Source organism: Martes martes (assembly GCF_963455335.1).
Source record: "Martes martes genome assembly, chromosome: 7".
Lineage (NCBI taxonomy): Eukaryota > Metazoa > Chordata > Mammalia > Carnivora > Mustelidae > Martes > Martes martes.
Window position 1 is genome coordinate 43,269,746 of NC_137894.1, and position 20,180 is coordinate 43,289,925.

Here is a 20,180-nt window from a genome sequence, read left to right on the forward strand (position 1 = left end):
TGTACACTCGCTCTACTGCCTCTTTGGATGAGTCTTTGCCAACCTGATGAAGTGAGTGGGCTAGAAACTGTCTAGGCGAAGTTCTAAACAGGAAGCTGGGAAGGAGATGGTCTAGGTAAAGGGAATGACATAGCTCACTTCCGAAGACCTTACCCTTCACCTGAGTGCAAACAGCGAGCCCTCACCCATCCCAGAGAGGCAGCATGTGGGCAAGTCTAAGTTGGTCTGGAAGCACTCAGAGTGTCCCTCCTGCCCTTGGGCGGGCTGTGGTCTGGGGTGATGGCCCCGGAGTGTCACAGAGAGGATCACACCTAACTGAAACCCTTGAGACCCAAAGAACTCAACCCCGTGGGGCTCTCAGGAAGGGAGCTCTTTGTTTCTCTTGGTGGTGGCCCTCTTTGTCATAGAACCTGACATAACACGGGAGACTTCTGTGTTCAAGTCACAGAATGGTGACTTAGCCTGGTGCCGCATTGCACATAAGGCGTCCTGTGTCACCGTGTCAGCCCCTTTGCCGAGGCAGGATGTTAACCCCTGTGAGAGGCCTCGGTGAGGTGATTTAATGGTAAACAGTGTCAGCTGGATGCTGGCAGATAATTTGCCGATGCTTTTCAGCTCTGAGCACTGTCCCTGCTGGCTCCCCGCATGTCTGCAGCAGTGTTTGCACAGAAAGGGCTCTCTCACGCAGCTTTTCTCCCTCTGCAGGTGGCCAAAGCCGTCTCTCACTCCTTGAATAACTGCGTGAATTGTCTCCCGGGACAGAAGGATGTGGACGTGGCCTTGAAGAGCATTGGCGAGTCCAGCAAGAAGCTGCTTGTGGACTCGGTGAGAGGCTGTGCAGTGAGAAGGGGTGCCTGGGGGGCTGGGCTCACCTTCGGTGTGAGCGGAGGAGAGCCTTCTCCCCTCCGTGGGATCTCTGAGCAGCTAACGTCTGTCTCAGGAGTCCCGTTTCACTTCCCGGTTTGCCTTTCCTTGTTCGGCGTTGCCATCAGCAAAGTTCCCAGGTGGGGCTTTAAAAGTTTACTTTTTCCCTGAGTCCACGTTGCTGTGTGCTCTCCGGCCAGCCCAATGAAAACAGGAAAGGTGGGTGTGTGATCCTCTGACTTCTTATGTGGAGATCTCCAGCGGTGACGGTCAGGTGGTGGAGGGTATGTGTGTGTCCAAGACATTTGAGAGAGTGAGTAGTCTAAGGAAGCTGCTCGCTCATGGAGCCTGTTCCCTGTTCTGTGCACCCCTTTCGGGGGCAGGGGGAGGGTGGTTCGGGCTCATCCATTTCTTCTCTGCCTGGTGACTGGCACGTACCAGGTCTGCAAGCAGTATACGTGCTGCGACTAACAGACTGGAACAAACAGTCATAGTTCCACCAGTGGCATTTCTGATCCTCACAAAAGCTGTGAGCAAAAGCTACTAATAAAATTGGTGGCTATTTGTGTGAAAGAATAGGATTCGAAGTTTAATAGCATCTGCCTATTAGTTCTAGAAAGCTAAACCTTTGAGAGGCTCCATCCAAAATGGAGAAGTGGTTCAGAGCATGGATCCTGGAGCCAGACTGCCCAGGTGTGAATCCTGGCTATGCCACTGAGGGGACCACAGCCCCTGAGGACAGACCACTTTTAGATCCCCTGTGTCTAGCATTGAAGAGCTTAGTAAATTTCAGTGAATGAAATGATGTCTGTATGTTCAAGGTCAGACTTAACATAGGTGGGCTCAGACCACACAGAGCCTTTTAGTCTAGATGACTCAGAAAGGCAGCCCTGGACAGTCTTTACCTCCACAGAGCCTTCCTTCGTTCCTGCAACTCGAAGTAAAAGTTCTTATGGGGGTGCCTTTTCTCCCCACCTCAGTTACCTCCCAGCACAAAGCCTTTCCAGGAAGCCCAGAGTGAGCTGAACCAAGCCGCGGCTGATCTGAACCAGTCTGCAGGGGAAGTGGTCCATGCCACCCGGGGCCAGAGTGGAGAGCTGGCCGCAGCCTCTGGCAAGTTCAGTGATGATTTCGATGAATTCCTGGATGCTGGCATTGAGATGGCAGGCCAGGCTCAGGTGAGTGTGGCAGTGGCTGCCTGGAGTGGACCTTTGCCTGTCTCTTCTGGTGGACTGTCCTCCCTGGAGGCCCACTGGGCAAACAGACACAGGGAAACTGTCAGCAGGTCACACCATTGCATTCTGTGTGCTGCTTAGAAAGCTCTGTGACCTCACAGGCCTGGCATTCCTAAAGATGCTCTTAGCTTATGTGTGAAATGGTTCTTAGAGATAAGGGATAACCTCCCACAATCATCCAGCAGGATTCGTGGTTTACTTAAGCTTTTTGGAGGGAGGGCAGCTCAGTGTCCTATATTTCATATGTGGTATAATATAGTAAAAAAAAAAACCATGTGTTTGAGTTTCACTGGGCCCATTGGAGGGGCTGTGTCTAATGCCAAGTGTCAAATGATTAAAAATTACCTCTTTGAGGGGCTCAGTCAGTTAAGTGTCTGCTTTTATCATGATGGGGTCATGATCCCGGGGGTCCTGGGATTGAACCCTGCATCAGGCTCCCTTCTCTATTTGGAGCCTGCTTCTCCCTCTCCCTCTGCTGCTCCCCTGCTTGTGATCTCTCTCTCTCTGGCAAATAAATAAATAAAATCATTAAAAAAAATTACCTCCTTGAGATGAACAGATAAAGCCCTTGTTCAGAACAAGGGAACTGGTCTGGTGGCAGCCTACAGAGCTGTTTTTTTCTGGAGCCCCTGTGAACTGCCTAAAGGAGATACCCAGAGTGTCTCTGGCTGTATTATCTACACATGGTTGTTTCTCAGGCAGGAAGTCAGCCAGGTGAGAAATGTGTCTTTCCCTGAGTCGGAACTTCTGGGGTGCAGTCGACTCCGAGTATCCAGACAGTGCCGGGCATTTGTGCCAGGCTGAGATGTAGGAGCTCCTTGACAACTCCAGCATTGTTGAGCGAGATGCTGGAATCCTGGCCCGGTCTGTGCACTGATGCGCGGGGGCTCACCCCTCCTCCTTCTGCTTCCCTCCCCCACTCTTATTGCATGCACTTGTGAGATGGCACAGCTCTTGGCTGACCCGCTCAGGGATGGATGTCTGTCCTGTTGCGGGCATCTTGTTGTGGGTATCTGTTTGGGGAAGGGGAGACCTGGGGCAGTGTTTCGACCCGCTGGGCATCTGCAGACTAATGGGGCTTAATGTGGTTGGTCTCTGTAGGTAACTTGCTCCTGTATCGAGATGCTTCTCCCAGCTCTCTGAATGCTGCCCGGGAGAGATGGACAGTCCCTAATTACTTGGCCTCCTTTCAACTTTGCAGACGAAAGAAGACCAGATCCAAGTGATAGGCAACCTCAAGAATATCTCTATGGCTTCCAGCAAGCTGTTGCTCGCTGCCAAGTCTCTCTCGGTAGATCCTGGAGCGCCCAACGCCAAAAATCTCCTGGCAGCTGCTGCAAGGTAAGAGCGGAACAAAACGTGCTTTCATGTGTGGTTAAATAACGTCCGTGTTTGAGAGACAGGCCTGACATCCTGCCGCTCTGGCTGAGCAGAGACGTGGGGCCGTCTTTATGTTGTCGAGAGGCAGAGGGGCGACTCTGGCATTTGATTAAACTGGCTTGTCCTCACGTGCTTTCCCCATGAAAGATGTTTTCTGTCTTCTCTCACAGCCTCTCAGCTTGCTTAGACTTAAGGCCCCTGTTGATTTATAAACACACGATGGCTTACATAGATGTTTTTAAGGGAGTGTTCTGTCTTAACAATGATGAAAGTAATAAGTGCTCATTGGAAAAAATCAGAAAATACTAAAAAGTATCAAAAAACAAAACCAAAAACAGCCCCACAACACCCAATGAGCCGTTCAACATTTGGGCATGACTGGGTGCCTGGCATCAAGGCTAACGAGATGAATTTAAACATATTCCATTTGTCACGTGCAGAAGGGCCCCCGTTTACGATGAATGGGTGTAGGGGTGGGAGTCAACTGTTTTGGGAAATATATTAAAACAGGCATCTGACTTTGGGGTGGTGCCAGTGTCCTTTCCCACTCTTTTCACCCAAGAAAGCGGTGAATACAAGACAATGTCTGCTTCAGGACCACTGTGGCAATTTAGTTCAATAACCAGTGATGGAATGCTGGTCTGTGGAGAAACTGCAGTGAGAGCCTGGGAAGATTCTGTATTAGCAAGCCCACATTCACTTTCCGGAACCAAGAGGGCCTAGAGGGTGTTTGGTGTTTCTCTAGTGCTGTGGGCTTGTTTTCTTAGCATTGTTTGACATCACTTTGTATATAGGAAGGTTAACAGCAGGAAGAGAGGATATGCAGGCAATTAGGATATGTAGCATAATTGGAAACCTTTTCAAAACGTGCAGATTAGTAATTTTTAAAATCGAGTTTGACTTTGCAATTTTTTTAACATGATTTTGCTTGGTTGCTTGTGTATTAGTTTTTTCAGGTCTTTTTCTCTCCTGGGTGCTCAATGGTTGTCTTTTTGAGTTCAGAGTCAGCAGAGCTGAATTCTAGTCCAAGTTTTAATGTTTGACACTCTTGGTTCCATTGGTTGGATTGCTCAACTTGTCTCAACTTTCCCATCTGCAAAATGGGGCAGGGTACTACATCATCCTTGAGTTCTAAGTTCGTGTTAGTTCTCAGTAATACAAGATATCATCATGCTTATGGTTAAAACTGGTCTCTGGTCCCCTCTTGGCCAGTTGTGCTTTGTTTGTTTGTTTGTTTATTGCTCATGGGTGTTGGGGGATGGAATTAGATCATTTCAGAGCAGGTCCCTTGAAAACCCTTGAGTTTCTGTAGTTATTCCTAGGTGTATATACTTCAGCTTCAAACAGTAATGAGAGCCACTAGGATATTGGGAAAATCCCCTCCAATCTCCCTGCCTCCATCTTCTGCTTTGTGACTGTGCCAGTGAGTGGGTGCCCCTCCGAGGGGTGGGAGCTGAGGAGGGAAGCATGATGTCTTCTCTGTTGAGCAGCTGTTTCTCATAAAAAACCCTCTCTTGATTTTTCTTTTTCCTACAAAGAGCCTTTGGATAGGGCAATTGATGTTTCCAGGTATCTGAACTCAGATGTTTTTCATTATCTTCAATTTTTTGCATCATTTCAAAATTACAGTTTCCAACTTAGAACGCACTGTTCACTCTCTTCAATCATGGACAAAGGGGAGAGTGCAAATTGGCCTTTTGCAAGACAGGTAAGAAAGGAAACACAGGCCCTGAAGGGTTATGGCTGGTGTCTTGGCTCTGTGGGTGTCTGATGGCCCCCTGGTGGTGACATGGAGGAAGGGGCCTGGAGACGAGGTGATGACGCTTTCTTTGCCTCTGTCCTGGCTTTCAGCTGACAGGGAGTTGCACGTGCTTAAAAATCATCCCAGGAAATGATTGTCTCAGGATGGAACTGTTGCCAGAAGATGCCGGCACATTCTCCTTCGCTTCTTGGCACATGTCGGGAAGCTCTGCTCCTTGGGGTGGTTTCCCAGTGGAAGCTGAGGCCAGGTCAAGTGAGTCAGGCGAGCTGTTCTTTGGAGGCAAAGCTCTGCACACCTGGGGTGCATTCATTCATTCACCAGATTTTTGCCACATGCCTGAAATGGGCTGGGCCCGGCACTGGGTGCTGGGCAGGTGCACACTTTGATAGGACAGGGCTGGCCCGATGGAGTGAGGGCAAAGGACTTGCACACACACACACACACACACACACACACAACATGCTCCCCTCATTCCATCTGGACGCTGCAGCAGCCCTGCACGTGAGCGCCCTTGGCGTTGAGCAGCTGGGATCTGACTGCCGTTGTCCTGATCTTCAGTCCCACTGCCCTCCCTATTCCTGGGACAGCCCAGCCCTGCCTCTGTTTTATGTGGCTGTCCCCAAAGGCCCCACAGATGCCATTTGTGGGGACCTAGACTTGGACCAGTGCAGGCCTGCCCTGCTCCTACATCCGCAGACTTAAATCCTTTGTTCTTGATGGTCTCCATGATTCTTCCTGCTTTGAGAAAAAAGACTGATCTCTGGAGAAGCAGCTGAGTATCCCCTTTCCCTCTGCTCTTCATTCTGCATCGGAGCCCAGGTACACGAGGAGCCCAGTCCTTTGGTTTCTGATGCTTAGTGGGGACGAAGTCATTTTCTGTTCAGTGCCTACTTGTTCCTGTGTAAGTACTGAGCTCTGACTCCCTTCTGAGGACTTGGGTAGAGCTGGAGACCCTTTGTCAACTATTCCTCAGCTTTTTCCCTGGCCAGGGGCTGGTCCAGTGCTCCCTGAACTTCGTCAAAGAAATGGAAAACCAGGTTGCATTGGAAGAAGGAGGGAGCGTCCTACCTCTGAGCAGCCCCTCTGGGCCACTGCTCACAGCACAGTCACGCTGACCAGAAGGACTCCCTGGCTGAGACGTCATGGCCCTGGCTCCCCCTGCCATCGTTGGGACCCAATCAGTTTCTCTGCTGCTGCTTTCCTGTCCCCTGAGGCTTTCTTAGAACTTTGCAGGGGATTCCTCTTCCTGGGCTGTCCTTTGTTTTGAGGTTCCTGCCAGCCAGGCGTCCTCCTGTCTCCAGAGACAGTGAAAAGGGATGACCCAGCACACAGTACTTTGACACTGTGACATAGAAAAATGTAAACTAGTCCATCTGTTAGTCTCTTCTAGAATGTCCTCTTCCCTTTGTCCAAACCAGGATCTCACTGACTTCTCCGATTGTTGCAGTCCATATCGAGCTCTCCCTTCTGTGCGGAGCCCATGCCCTCCATCTGTGCTCCCTGCGAGCCTAGAGCATCTGGCCTCTCAGAGGTTCAGGAGCCCGTCTGACGTGCCCCCATCTTCACCACTTCCTTTGGCTTACCTTCGGTGTGTCTTACTTGTTCGTTATCCTGCTTCCCCAGCCAGGCTGCAATCACTTTGCTTTCCTAAAGAGACAAACTATATTGCCATACCTTGTACAGAGCAGGACCCAGGGAATACGCACGGGTGAAATTCAGGGTGAATGTTTTGCCTGCCTAAAGACGCTCTCCCTTGAGGAAGGGAGATACCTGATGTTGGTGTTTTCCCCGCCAAGCTCCTTATCAGACGATCTGTGCTTCACAGGTCATCAGAAGCACAAATTGGTTGACTTTCCTCTCACACCCTGGCCCATCTCCCTCTCAATTGAGACTATCCCTCCAGAACTCCCAAACTAGTTGAATCAATTCAGTCAGTATCTCTGAACACTAAACAATGTGTAGGTTAGAAATCCTTTTATTTTTTAAGATCCAAGGTTATAGGTTCCAATGTTTTCTAAAAAAAAAAAAACGTGAGAGTGGCTGGATATGCCTAGATAAAGAATGAAACACAAGAAAACACTACTTCTAGACAGGGGAATTATGGTTGTTTAACTTTTTTGTATTGAAAAAGTAAACTTATGCAGCTTTAGTCATTTTTTAAAAAGTGGAAAAATATTTTAAAACTGCTGTTCAGTCCTACTTAGATTCATATAGAACAGAGGGAGGATGCTGCTATTTTTAGCCCTCTCTTTATGACAATGTAAGTTGGCTAAATCATAATTTTTTATTGGATTTATTGAAATGTTTTTATTTAAAAATAAAATCACTTTAAAAAATGCTGTAACTCTAACTTTTTGGCATGTCATTCTATCATTTTTTTCTGAGCATATATATATATATATATGTTGAATTTTACAGCTGTGGGCTCCTACAGTTTATCCAGTTTTGTAGATTTTGTTAACAGTGAAGCATGAATATTCTTCTCTGTTAGGAATGCTATGCATTATGACTTTTAATAGGCACCCAGAATCCCACTGTAGGCTATCCATTCAGTCAGTCAATCCTCTGTCATTCCATATTTGAGTTGCTTCTAATCCTTTATTTTACAACTAGTATAGTTTGAAGCATAAAAATACTATTTTTCATTGTCAAATCTATGTAAACCCCTTGCCTCTGGGCAACTTATTTTGTTATTGGGCTATCCACTCCAGACTCTGAAATGAGTTATGAGGATAAATTATACCTAAATACTGCTCCCTGAATCATGGATCAGTATTACCCCAGTGACTCATTCAGACCTCAGTCCTGTGCTTTTACTTTTATGATTATCCTACCACAACCACTAGTCTGTTGGGGTTTCTTACCCCAAGTTTTTTAATTTGAAAAATTTTCACATCTAAAAAAACAGATAAAAGACGAGGACAATAAGTAGTTATATATTCTCTGGATTCCCCAATTGACAGTTGTTAATGGCAAATCTTTATATAAAAACAAAGTTTTGTTGTTTTTTTTTTAAAGTGCAGATAAACAGGAAACAGTAAAAGAAATAAGCTAAAGGGAACGCTTGTGTGATACGTGGAAATACCCTCCACGTGATCATGTCGTCACTGTTAAGGGTATTCTATGCACTTCGTTCCGCTCATGCCTGCCAGCCCGTCTACTCGGGGGTGTGTCTGGAAGCCTACCACCCAGAACATGGCTCTGGACTCTGAGGGACCCATCTGGAGAACATATCATAGAGCACACCCTCCAAGATACCCAGAGTTAGAGACTGTCCTGCTCTTTCAGTTTTTATTGTTTTGCTTCCCACCACAGAGAACCCAGTGCTCCTGTATGAAACCTTCGTTAAGCACTCCCCCCCCCAAAACAAATGAATCTCTAGAGTCAATCTTACAAAAGCTATTTTGGGATTATTTTTTGAGTTCAGGGATGTTTTTTCTTCTTCCCATCCGCCCTAGCTAAATTTAAAATTCAAAGCAGTATCTCTTCATCAAATAATTAAGCTGATTGCCTTTGTACATTGGCAACATCATTTTCCATCTAATTTGATATTCTGTGGGAAGCTGCAAAGCAGTTTAATAAAATGAGATGTCTGTTATATTAGGCAGTGCTAATGATTAACAGCAAGTGTGCTCTAGTTTGTTTTTGTTTGTTTTAAGTTGAGGGTTAGCTGCCGTGGTTAGTAACTATGAATAGAATTTAGGACCCTGCCAGAGTGTAGACGGGTCATGACCATTCAGAAAAATGGCTGTGGGTCTGGCTTTGGAGGCAGGTAGTCATGGCTTCAAGTGTTGTTTTTGCTACTTACTTGAGCATCCCTTTAGGGAATTCTCTCCTATCTCTGCTTCTTTCGTTGCTAAAACACAAGGGTATTCAATTTTAAGATTTAATATGAGCGTGGTATTGGCAAAGGATTAGACACATAGGTCAATGGAATGGAGTCCAGAAGTAGACCCACGTAAATATGGCCCAGGGACTGTCAACAAAGTTACAAAAGCAGTGCAGCGTCGAAAGAATGACCTTTTAAATGGAAAGTGCTGGAATGATTGGGCTTACCACAGAAGCCACCCCCACGCCCCACGAGAAAAGAACCTGGACCCATATTTCACACCTTATAAAAAAAAAAACTAACTCAGAACGGGCCATGGCTTTCTAAATGAACCATGGCCTGACCTAAGCAGGAGTTAAGCAGAGGCTGCTCGGGAGAGGTGGAATCCGTGCCAGCAGAGAAAAAAATGCTGAGCTGCTTCTCAGGTGCTAAGAAGAATAGAAACACGTATAAAATCATGAGTCTCTGATTCCTATTAATGTTAAAGAAAAGAGCTGTTTTAAAGAATAATTTGGAGATAACTTCTAGGAACTAGCGAATCATGTAGGATTTCATGGAAAGCCAAGATTTTAAAATCATGAACGCAGTTTACTAGTTGTATGCCTGCTATCTTTTGTTGTTGTTGTTGTTTTTGTTTTGTTTTTTGTTTTTTGGTTTTTTTTGCCTGCTATGTTTTAAAATATAGAAAACATTCCCAGCTATACAAAGGCTATCCAAAATAGCCTCAGATCATCTTATCTCTTATGGGCTGCTAATGAAGAATATTTTAAAACAGTGTTAATACGATCTCTTTGCTATTTACAACTTTGCTGTGAATTCTCTCCTATGAATATATTAAAAGATAGTTCTACTTTCCTAAAAGAGCCATTAGGACACTTTACAGGGAAATCAGATGAGTAATCACAGGCAGCGTGGGGACACACATTCTGTCTTTGCTGGTTGTGGTTTATTTTGGGTTATTCAGAGCCTTGGCGAAGAGCTCTCACCGGGACCCCAGCCTTTATACTGAATTCCATGTATTTCTGGTGAACCTACAAAACATTGTTGGAGAAATTACTGTTGATCTTTATAAACTAAAACAAAAACCCTTCGTCCATTTCTGTTACAGAGCTGTGACTGAGAGCATCAATCAGCTGATCACTCTGTGCACCCAGCAAGCTCCAGGCCAGAAGGAATGTGATAATGCCCTGCGGGAGCTCGAGGTAAGCCCGGAGAGAAGCTGCTAGGGATTTACCACGGTGTGACTCTCTGTCCTTTCCAGAAAAGGTCAATTTCTTCTCCTCTGTTCTTGCCTCATGACCTTCCTGAAAGACGACAGAGGCCGAGGTTTCAATCCCAAATGGTAAGGAATTAAAGAAAAATTAGATTTCATGGCATTATCATCTCTGCTTCCCCTTTTTCCACTAGGATGAGAGTTACTTTGTTTAAAGGACTTGACTTCAAATAGGGAAGCGACCTGGGCATAGGCTGAAGATGAGCCATTTCTACCTAAAGTTTTGGAGTCATTATGTGGGCACGGTTTGGAGAAGCTGGGGTAGATGTTGTTGAGTAAAAATGATTTTCCAGTACGTTTTATTTTAGTCACTGTAGGGGGCACGTGTGTGGAAACCCCAGGAATAACATTTACCACACTGTCAAGGCAACTGTGAGACCCCTAGTGACCCAGAACACAGTGTAGGTGCTTCACAATTTGTATTCATACTTAGGGTTTATTTATAATGGAAAATTCATCTACGCCCCCAGGATGTACGCGGGTAAACAGACAACCAATGCGCCCACTTGTACATAGAGCAGTCCTAACCAGTGCAGCTTATGTTGAAATGGCCAACTAGATCTCTCCAGTGGATATGGGTTGGTTGAACCCAATGTACCTTTAGTTTTCTGGATGATGAGCACAGGAATACCCTCCCTGCCAGAGGGGGTCTGATTGCAGCTTCTGAAGGATTTGATTAAGGCCCAGTCTGCTGGTGGCAGTTGGCCAGTGAGTGCAGCTGGAGGTGAGAAGAGGCTTGTTACTTGAGGACTAAAGCATCCCGAAAACCGTGGAGCCTGTTTCCTATGTTGGGTTAATTACCATCCTATCCCACTCTGTTCACATTCGCAAACACGATACGTAGGCTTTTGGTCTAAATCAGATCGGCCCAGATACAAACACTCTGTCCTTTGACAGTATGCTTGGTTGCCAAAATTATGACTCTTTCAGGACTGCTGTTACCAAAACAATTTTGATTGTGTGAAGAGTGGGGGGACGTTCTTCAATGAAATGAACTCCTTCATGAACTCCCTCTTTCCTGGGATCTCAGTAACTCAGCACTTCCCACCATGACCCCCCCACCCCCAATCCTTGGTAACTCCAATGGATGTGTCTTTTTTGTTGGCTCTGCCCCCAAAGGCTGTTGGGTCTGAATGTACTTTCTCAACCACAGGGAAGGAGGTTGGATGGCTCTATCCCAGACTTGGCTCCCCTGGAAAATTCCCTCACACGTGACTGTCAGAGATTATTACAACATGTGAAATAGAGATGATTTTCAGTGGACTGGAGACAAAGGGAGCAAGTCCCGTGCCCTGCTCCTTGATGGATTCTTACATGGGAGTGAATATTTTCTATACTTTTTGAATTAAGAACAAATGAACCATCTAGGTAGGAAGTTTTGGGGAGTGACATTCTTTCATGCCCATGTGATAAAAGGCTCCAGAATTGAAAACTGAAGGTTCTCCTCATCAGGTAGAAATGAGTTAATGTGTCCTTGAAATGTCAGCTCCTTTGAGTTCCTGAGAACTCGTGCTAATTGACCATTGCCTTGAATTCGCTTTTAGATTTTTCTTAAGAAAAAAAAAATCTCTCTCTTTTGTGGATACCATGTTTCTCCTTCAAGTCTGTGAACAGGACTCTCCTCTCCATCCAAGCTCACCTGAGACATCCTCTTCCGTACCATCAGTGTTGTGTTGCTAACAAGAAATCTAAAGTCACATGTAAAACCACCTAAATTCCTCTCAAGAATGTGAATAAATGATTGATCATGCCCAGAATCCTATATGCAGAGGGGAAGTCGACAGTTGGTTTTTACATGGAAATTTCTCTTGTTCTGTAACACTTGCTTGGTTTTTAAGTTATGTTTTCCTTCTGTAGACAGTCAAGGGGATGTTGGATAATCCTAATGAACCCGTGAGTGACCTCTCTTACTTTGACTGCATTGAGAGTGTGATGGAAAACTCCAAGGTAAGCCTGGCTGTGCTGGTAACACTCCTCCTCATTGTGGGGTACAGTCTAAGCATGGTTTTTGTCAACCTGCCTGTGGCCTCTCTGTGTGGTTGCGTATATTACAAAGCTTGATGGTGGAGCCCTTTGCACAGGTACTCCTCAAACTTGACCGTGCATCAGAATCACTTAGGGGTCTTGTGAAACACAGATGGCTGGACCTTACCCCTGAGTTTCTGATTCAGTAGATCAGAGATGGGGCTGAGATTGTACATTTCTGACAGGTCCCCAGGTTCCTGCAGATGCAGTCCAGAAGGAACACTTAGAGATACAGTGCTTATGCTACATTGTGAATTAAATCTTGGATTTCTTTTACTTAGGACTGAATTGCAAGGGAAAGCCTGTCAGTGACCTTGGCTTCCAGGAGACCCCCTCGCCTTGTGTGTTCTTCCGACCATCCATTTATGACATCATTCTCAAGGGAATTGAGCAGTGGGTCATTCTTTTGGGAGGTTGGAGGAGTAGGAAAATCTAAATATTGCAACGGTTTCTGTCTCCACCCCCTTTCACATCTTAACCTAACTCAGCGACATCTTATTTCTTCTTATTTACTTTGATGTGGGTAGCAGTTGGGGGTAGGGAGGCTAAAAAGATTTCTTAATGGAGCAATAATGATTTTTTTTAAAGTGGAGAAGCACAAACCTATGATGGCAATATCAAAGTTGTTGAGATTGCTTCCAAACTGGATTAGAATAAAATATAAGGGAGATGAGCAGATAAGGAGCAGTTGCCAGTTACCAAGTCTGTCCTTAGAGCACAAGTCCATGTTTGTCCGCATCACTCTGACGTCAGCTTTGGGGACACAGCTATGTCAGTGATGTCAGGAGGGGCGTGCCTTGCACTGGGCTAAGACTAGAATTTCCTCTGTCCAGCACTGTTGATGGAACTCTGGATTCCCTAAGGGAAGGGTGCGTGAGTCTTAGACACTTAGATCCACAGAAACTCTTCCTTCTTAAAGAGGGAGGCAGGGTGATAGAAAGGACAGTACTGTGCATACAGATACCTTCTAACTTCTCGGGTTTGCAAGTCTTTATATGCTCTGGACTGTGCTGTATATCTAACCAATTTTAGGAAATTTTTTTCCCCATCCAAGATGGTGTATTGATGAAGAATTCTGTATTGGCAATGCCGTAGTCTTTCTAAAGGACTGTGTTTGGCATCTTCCATTCCATCCTCAGTGACCCTGGGAAGTAGGACCAGGACCTGCCCTTTTGGGGCATGGTGAGGCTCATAGAAGACAGAACACCAGCTATGGGGCAGGTGTCTGCCCCTGCCCATGTGACCTTCTCTGTGACCTTGTGTAGAGTGCTCCACCTCTTTGGGTCAGGTTCTAAATATTAAAGTCCCTTTTGGCTGTTATATTAAAGACCTCTGGAGAAAAATTTCAGTGATGTTTTTTGAGAAAACATCGGTGATTTTCAAAATACGGGGGAATGCTTACAAAATTCAAGAAATAGTGTTCAGATCACCTATCTATCTATATATATATACACAAACTTTTTAAGAAAGACATTTACATTTTACTGTCAATAAGTAAATGAATAATATCAGCGAGGCTATGTCTTCTGTCTTCTGGGGTGTGACTGTCTTCAGTTCAGTGTATGTATCTGATTTTTATATTCTGGGAATTGACAGGTGTCACTTGAAACCGTTCACCTGTGGGATGCCCTTTATAGGTTTTACTTTATTGGTCTGTATAGATGAACTGTACCTCTTTGAGATCTGGATAACTTTTTTCTTTTTTTAAGAAAAAGAGATCAAGCAGGGCAGCGCAGGGGGAGAGGGGGGCTAAAGTGGGCGGGGCAGAGAGAGAGAGGGAGAAAATTCCAAGCAGACTCCGTGCTGGGGGTGGAGGGTGCCCGATGCAGGGCTGGATCTCCCCACCCTGAGATCATGACCTGAGCTGAAATCAAGAGTCAGATGCTTAACCAACTGAGCCACCAAGGCATCTCAAGATATAGATAACTTTTAGATGAAAGGCTCATCGTTTCATTATTCATTTCTCTCTATGGAATAGAAATGATAAAGTTCCCGTAAATCTCCTCTTAATGCAAATAAAGAAAAATAATGGCAAAAAATGTAAGTTAAGTCGCCTTGAATGTTGAAGTTGGAAGTATAGCGCCCTTTGAAGAAAGACTGGTTCATGAATGTCACTGGTTCGTGCTTTTGCAGGTCCTGGGCGAGTCGATGGCAGGGATCTCACAGAACGCCAAGACCGGGGACCTCCCTGCCTTTGGGGAGTGTGTGGGGATTGCGTCCAAGGCTCTCTGCGGGCTGACAGAAGCTGCAGCCCAGGTAAGGGACTGGCACCCAGGCCCCCTAATGCAGGCCTTCCAGCCTTAAGGCCTGGGTCCTCTGTCCTATGCTCCAGTGAGGATACCCAGAGGATCTGTCCCTGTAGAATGCATGGGGTAGCTCCACCGGCAGCCCCTTCCCCAACCACTATCATAGAAACCATGGTAAAGGTTTCTGTGTTGACTGGGGCATTTCAGCATAGCACCAGCCAGTAACCCTCCAGGAGCAGAGCAGCCTGGTGAGCGTAGTGAGACACTGAATGCTGCAGGCCCAGCTTTAAGTGTTCAGAGGCAAGATTGGGGTGGGGTTTTTTATGCTTTGTTTTGTTTTTTTTTTTTTTGTTTTTTTTTTAAGACCACTTTTAGGGAGGAGTTGTTTTCAGGGGGGAAAAATGAGTATTACATAATTGACATTCTTCCTGAGGCTTTAAAACTGCAAAAATCTTAGTCATGCTCTTTTTAGGATCAGAGGGAGAAAAAATTGGAAACCATCCTGCAGAGACATGATTGGGCATGTTCCATGCTTTGCTTCTACTGTCCTGTGCATCTGTAGTAATTATTGGGCTCATGGAACTGATAATTCAAAAATTATCAGCATTTACCTTGAAGGATTTATCATTTGACAGTTACCTTGAGGCTGGAAATTTTTAATGAGCTGAAGGGAAACATCCCTAGTTTGGGGGATGAAATTATCCTTATCTCGTCCCTCAAATCTCATGGGAAATGACTTAAGATTAAAATTCCCCTTCACAATTTCATTTTCTCCCTGTGATTTGACTATCCAGATGGTTAAAAAAGAAGACCTTCTCTTAGAACCTCTTGTCCTCTTAGAGACCAAATAGTGCTGGAGTTGTTTTGTTTTTTTTCTTGAGCCATCTTACTCCTTCTCCTTATTCCTGGATATACTGGCCTGAACAATAAGGATGTGGTTGGCTATGAGATGAGAAACTTCCATGCATAGCAGGCTCCAGGGTTGACCGACCCACCGGCTCCATGCCTTTGGTCACCACCTCCTTTTTTCTGCCTCTCCCATCTGCCAGCCTAAGAGTCAGCCTCACACTGAGACTGGGTACCCTCATGGTTCTAAGAAGGCTGTCAGAGCACACAGGGCTGCATCCGTCCTGTTCATGCCCACGGGAAAGCTTCTTGAGGCTTTCTTCAGAACAGGGAGATTTTGTTCCCAGAAGCCTGCGGGAGACTCTGCCACAATCCGCCTGTCTGTCTTTAAATCCTTACCGGTGAGACAACGCTGACCAACCTACACCAGGGAGCTCCTGAGAATACGGTCTGCACACTGCTGGGCTGTCATTCCCAACAGGCTCATCTGGGAGCATGGAAAGTCTGAACTCCGCTTTCCTCCTCCCTTTCCAGGCTGCATACCTGGTGGGCATCTCCGATCCAAATAGCCAGGCGGGCCACCAGGGCCTCGTGGACCCCATCCAGTTTGCCAGAGCTAACCAGGCTATCCAGATGGCCTGTCAGAACCTGGTGGACCCCGGCAGCAGCCCGTCACAGGTAACCACGGGACGAGGGTGTGAGGTCTGTGAGTGCTTCAACTCCCATAGGGGGTTGTGGGAGACTATGAGGAATTAGGGAAGAATACCGTTCTTCCCAATCTTGCAAAGCCAGCTAAATGCAGCCCTATGGATAACAGCTTGAGGGGGGATATTGCAAAATGTGGTGAGCGTGGCAATGTGTCAGTGCTTTGAAATGAGGTGCTGGTGGGCAGTAGGATGAAGTCATCACCGGGAGATTCACCAGGAGTCTCATGATTTCATTTGGGTCAGAGGACGTAGGTGGAGGGCTTGTTCTGTGCTCAGCACTAAGGGCCAACACAAGTTAGACCTGATCCCCTCTATGCCCTGGCTCTTCCTCCGTTGGATAAAGCTTAGAAGATGGGGTGGTTGGGCTATGATGACAGCATCCGAGATGCACAGAGGAACATGTGATGAGTTCTGTACAGGGCTGTCAAGGTTCACTGCACAGAGATGGAGGCCCCGAGCCAGGCCTTAGAGTCTGGGCAGAATCCAAAGTGCCAAAAAGACCCACAGAGGCATTTCAGGACTAGACGGTATGTGCGACACTCCACTTCTGAGTGGCAGGATGTCCTAGTGACTTACTCAAGCAGCGTGTGCTAAAAGGAACGGGAACCGGCCCATAGGGCTACCAGAGGCAGCCTGTGAGTGCCACGTCCACCGTGAACCCCAAGCCCGATATTCTTCTAGCAGGAGGAGGACCCAAGTTAAGGAGGCAACACAGGGACTCTCAGACCTACCCAGGAGCCTGAGAATGGGCATGGAAGATGTCAGGGCACCTGACGTTCCTCCCTGTCCAGTTAAGGGCAAGGGAGTGTTACCAGCCTCAGCAAAGTAGATCAGGGGAATTCAAGAGAGTGGTGGGGTGGGGGTGGGGCCCAGGAGATGCCTGACCCAGACCCCCGACTCAGGCGCCCAGTCCCCCTGTGGATGAGCAAGGAGCTATTGCACCTCGATGTCTCTTTTCCTCCTCTAGACATGGATTCCAGGGTGGTGGCCACGAGCTGCATGTGGCCACTGAGCACTTAAAATGTAGCCAGTCCGAACTGTGATGGGCTCCAGGTATAAAATACACCCTGGAGTTTGAAGACTTGGTGTGATTAGAAAAAATAGTAAAATCTCAGTATTCTGAAGCTGATTACCTGGTAGAATGAAATATTTTCGATATATCAAGTTAAATAATCTAAGTTACTGAAATTTATTTCTCTTGTTTCTCTACTTACTTTAGTGTGGCTACTAGCAAATCTAAAATTTCACATGTCATTCACATCAGCCTTCGGTCAGGCAGTGCTGGCCTAGACCCTGGAGCGAATGCCTCCCAGTGGGGGTCCTGAAGCAGGGCCGCTGCCTCTCCTGTCAGGCTCTCTGGAGCTCAGCCCCATCCCGCTACTCCAGCAGCACCTCCTTATCTTCTGTTTATTCTCTTTTGCTGAGCCATCCTGCCCCCTGCTTTCCTGGTGTGGCTTTGGGGTGGCAGAGCTAGATACACATGGCCTAATCACACGGGCCCTGGATAGGTGAGCTGAAGAGCAATCCAGGGCTCAGGACGGGGGTGGAGTCCTCTGACCTGGACCCTGCTGCACTGAGCATGCGTGCCCCAACCCAGCTCCATACCTTGTAGGTTCTGTCGGCGGCCACGATTGTTGCCAAACACACCTCGGCCCTGTGCAACGCCTGCCGCATCGCGTCGTCCAAGACAGCCAACCCAGTGGCCAAGAGGCACTTTGTCCAGTCAGCCAAGGAGGTCGCCAACAGCACTGCCAACCTAGTGAAGACCATCAAGGTAGGTCACGGAACCGAGGTCTTAGTGATCCCTGCATCCCCTGTGGCACAGGGGAAAGAAGGGTGCAGGATTTAAGCTCTGCTCTCCCAAGACTTGTGTCTCCTGAAGCCTGACTCCTGACTGACGTCCGTGAAGAGGAGTCCTTTTCTGATGGAGATAATTATCATGAAAATCCAACAGCCTTGGTCTCCACTAACCCTCTTAGCTGGGGCAGGGGGATGGACGGTGGTTGCCAAATTCTGTACATGAGAAGCTTAGGGGCAGAAATGTGGAAGAGGTTGGCTGTGAGGCGTCTTTTGGCACGGTGTTTGGAGACAGACACCCTGTGTTTACTAGACGGTCTGCTGCCGTGGGGTGGATTGGAGCTCCTCTGCTCTAGGGAATTGCTGGTAGGGGGTCTGCCATTGTCGGTAGATAGAGCTGGACCTAGAGAGAAGGTGGAGGGGAAAAGGGAATGGGAAATTGTGGAGAAATCACCTTAAAACATCCATTTCATCTATCCTATGATTTCCGTTTCTGCTTATAGCTGTTTGAATGTTTGAAAGGGAGCATCTGTTTTTTCAAATAGAGCACTCCATGTTTAGACCATGTTCTAGGCCATGGGCTGGTTGAGGGAGGAACAGGGGCAGGACACCCTTCTGAGGAAGCGACTGCAGCAACAGGCCTGGAGTACTTATGGGTGGGTGATAAAGCCACAAATCCAGTGGGCCCCAAGCAGGGACTACAAGGGGGGACCAAGCAGCAGCTGTGTAGCTGACCTTGCGGGGAAACAGCCCCAGGCAAGGAGCCCAGAACCCCCTTACAAGCCTCTGAAAGAGTCTGTCGTGGAAGGCAGGCTCCCAACTCTGTGGACACCCAGAGAGGAGAAGGCAAAGCCAATGGCGGGGACACGCTTATTGAAGGATGGTCACATTCACTGAGGTAGGACAACCTGCTTTGTTGCCAGGCCAGCCCTGGAGTAACAGGACTTCTCCTGTCCTCTCCAGAGGACATGATACTACACACATCATTTTCCTCAGAACCACTTGAACCTTGTGGAGAAATCAATCCTCAGGCCAGGCCAGGCGGAAGCAAAGGGGAGACCTCGCAGCCCAGCAGCTGCTGGAAGCTGGTGGGGGAGAGCGCAGGCCCGTCAGCCCCGCCAGCATGTCCTTACCGCTTCAACAAAGAGCCGTACGAAAGTAAAGCCTGCCTATTTGAAGACAATAATAAGACAGGTTGGAAATAAATTAAAGCCAGTGAGCAGGTGCCCCTGGGATCCTGGTGGCAGCTCGCCTTAATTACCACCGTAGTGCATGGTATTCGAAATGAATGAAGCTCGCATGTTTAACTGTTTGGTTTGTACAAAACCTGTTCCAAGGTTTCAGTGCGTGTGACTCCTCCAGCTCACCCAACCACCCTGTGCTTGTCACCCCCATTGTGCACTCAGGGACACTAGGTGCTAGGCGGTTAAGTAGCTTTCCCAAGGCACCCCAGCCAGCAAGTGAGGGGCCAGTGGGAATTCAAACCCAGATCCCAGAGCCCCTTTGCAGTCTCGATCCTCCTCTCACCCTGGCATGGTGTTCGAATCCAGACTAACCTAGAAGAAACACCTGGGTCTGTTCACTTGCCGGCATGTCGGGGGAGGCGGGGATGAAAGACAGCAGCCAAGGAAGGGAGTGACAACGTTGGCGCTTGCTGTATCATTAGCTGACTTCAGACTTGGGCATTTTCTGATCGTTAGGAAACGGACTCTATTTAGATGGACCAGGGGAGGAAGAAAAGGAAGGAAAACTGTTCTATAGAAATTCCTGGAAACCTTTCTTTTGTGCCTCCTCCAGCTCTAAGTCCTGTCCTGTCTCTCTCTGCTAAGATCTCTTCTTTTCAGATTCCCTTCACGGTGTCAAACCCTCTTTGCAATTCCCAGCGGCAAATGAGCTCTAGTGATGGCCTGAAAGACAGGCCTGTGCGGGAACATCAGAGGAGGGGTGCAGGGTGACCGTTAGGAGGGGAAGATGAAGGCCTCGTCTCTGTGAGCTCCCTGGGGGCCAGCAGCAATGCCCGAGGAACAGAAATGATCCCACTGCCCCTCGACTTGCTGAAATGGGCTTGGTTTTTCTATTTGCACCCGCTGGCAGGGTTCACGGGGGACAACGAGCCTTGTTTATAATCTACTAATAGGGATATGGTACTGGTCCTTTCCGTGTAGTTCACCATCCTACATATTGAATAGATTTCCTGTTTTAAGGAATGGTTGAGA

General features: G+C 47.3%; 1 protein-coding gene across 1 annotated transcript in view; it reads left to right on the forward strand.

The window, feature by feature from the left end:
• The window catches only part of TLN2 (talin 2), a 420,526-nt gene that overhangs the window by 309,267 nt on the left and 91,079 nt on the right, over positions 1-20,180 (forward strand). Inside the window, exons 30-37 of the mRNA XM_080808179.1 lie at positions 706-825; positions 1,845-2,042; positions 3,301-3,440; positions 10,179-10,272; positions 12,201-12,290; positions 14,502-14,624; positions 15,995-16,138; positions 17,780-17,941. Coding sequence (XP_080664305.1) covers positions 706-825; positions 1,845-2,042; positions 3,301-3,440; positions 10,179-10,272; positions 12,201-12,290; positions 14,502-14,624; positions 15,995-16,138; positions 17,780-17,941 — 1,071 coding nt within the window. The remainder of the gene's footprint in view (positions 1-705; positions 826-1,844; positions 2,043-3,300; positions 3,441-10,178; positions 10,273-12,200; positions 12,291-14,501; positions 14,625-15,994; positions 16,139-17,779; positions 17,942-20,180) is intronic.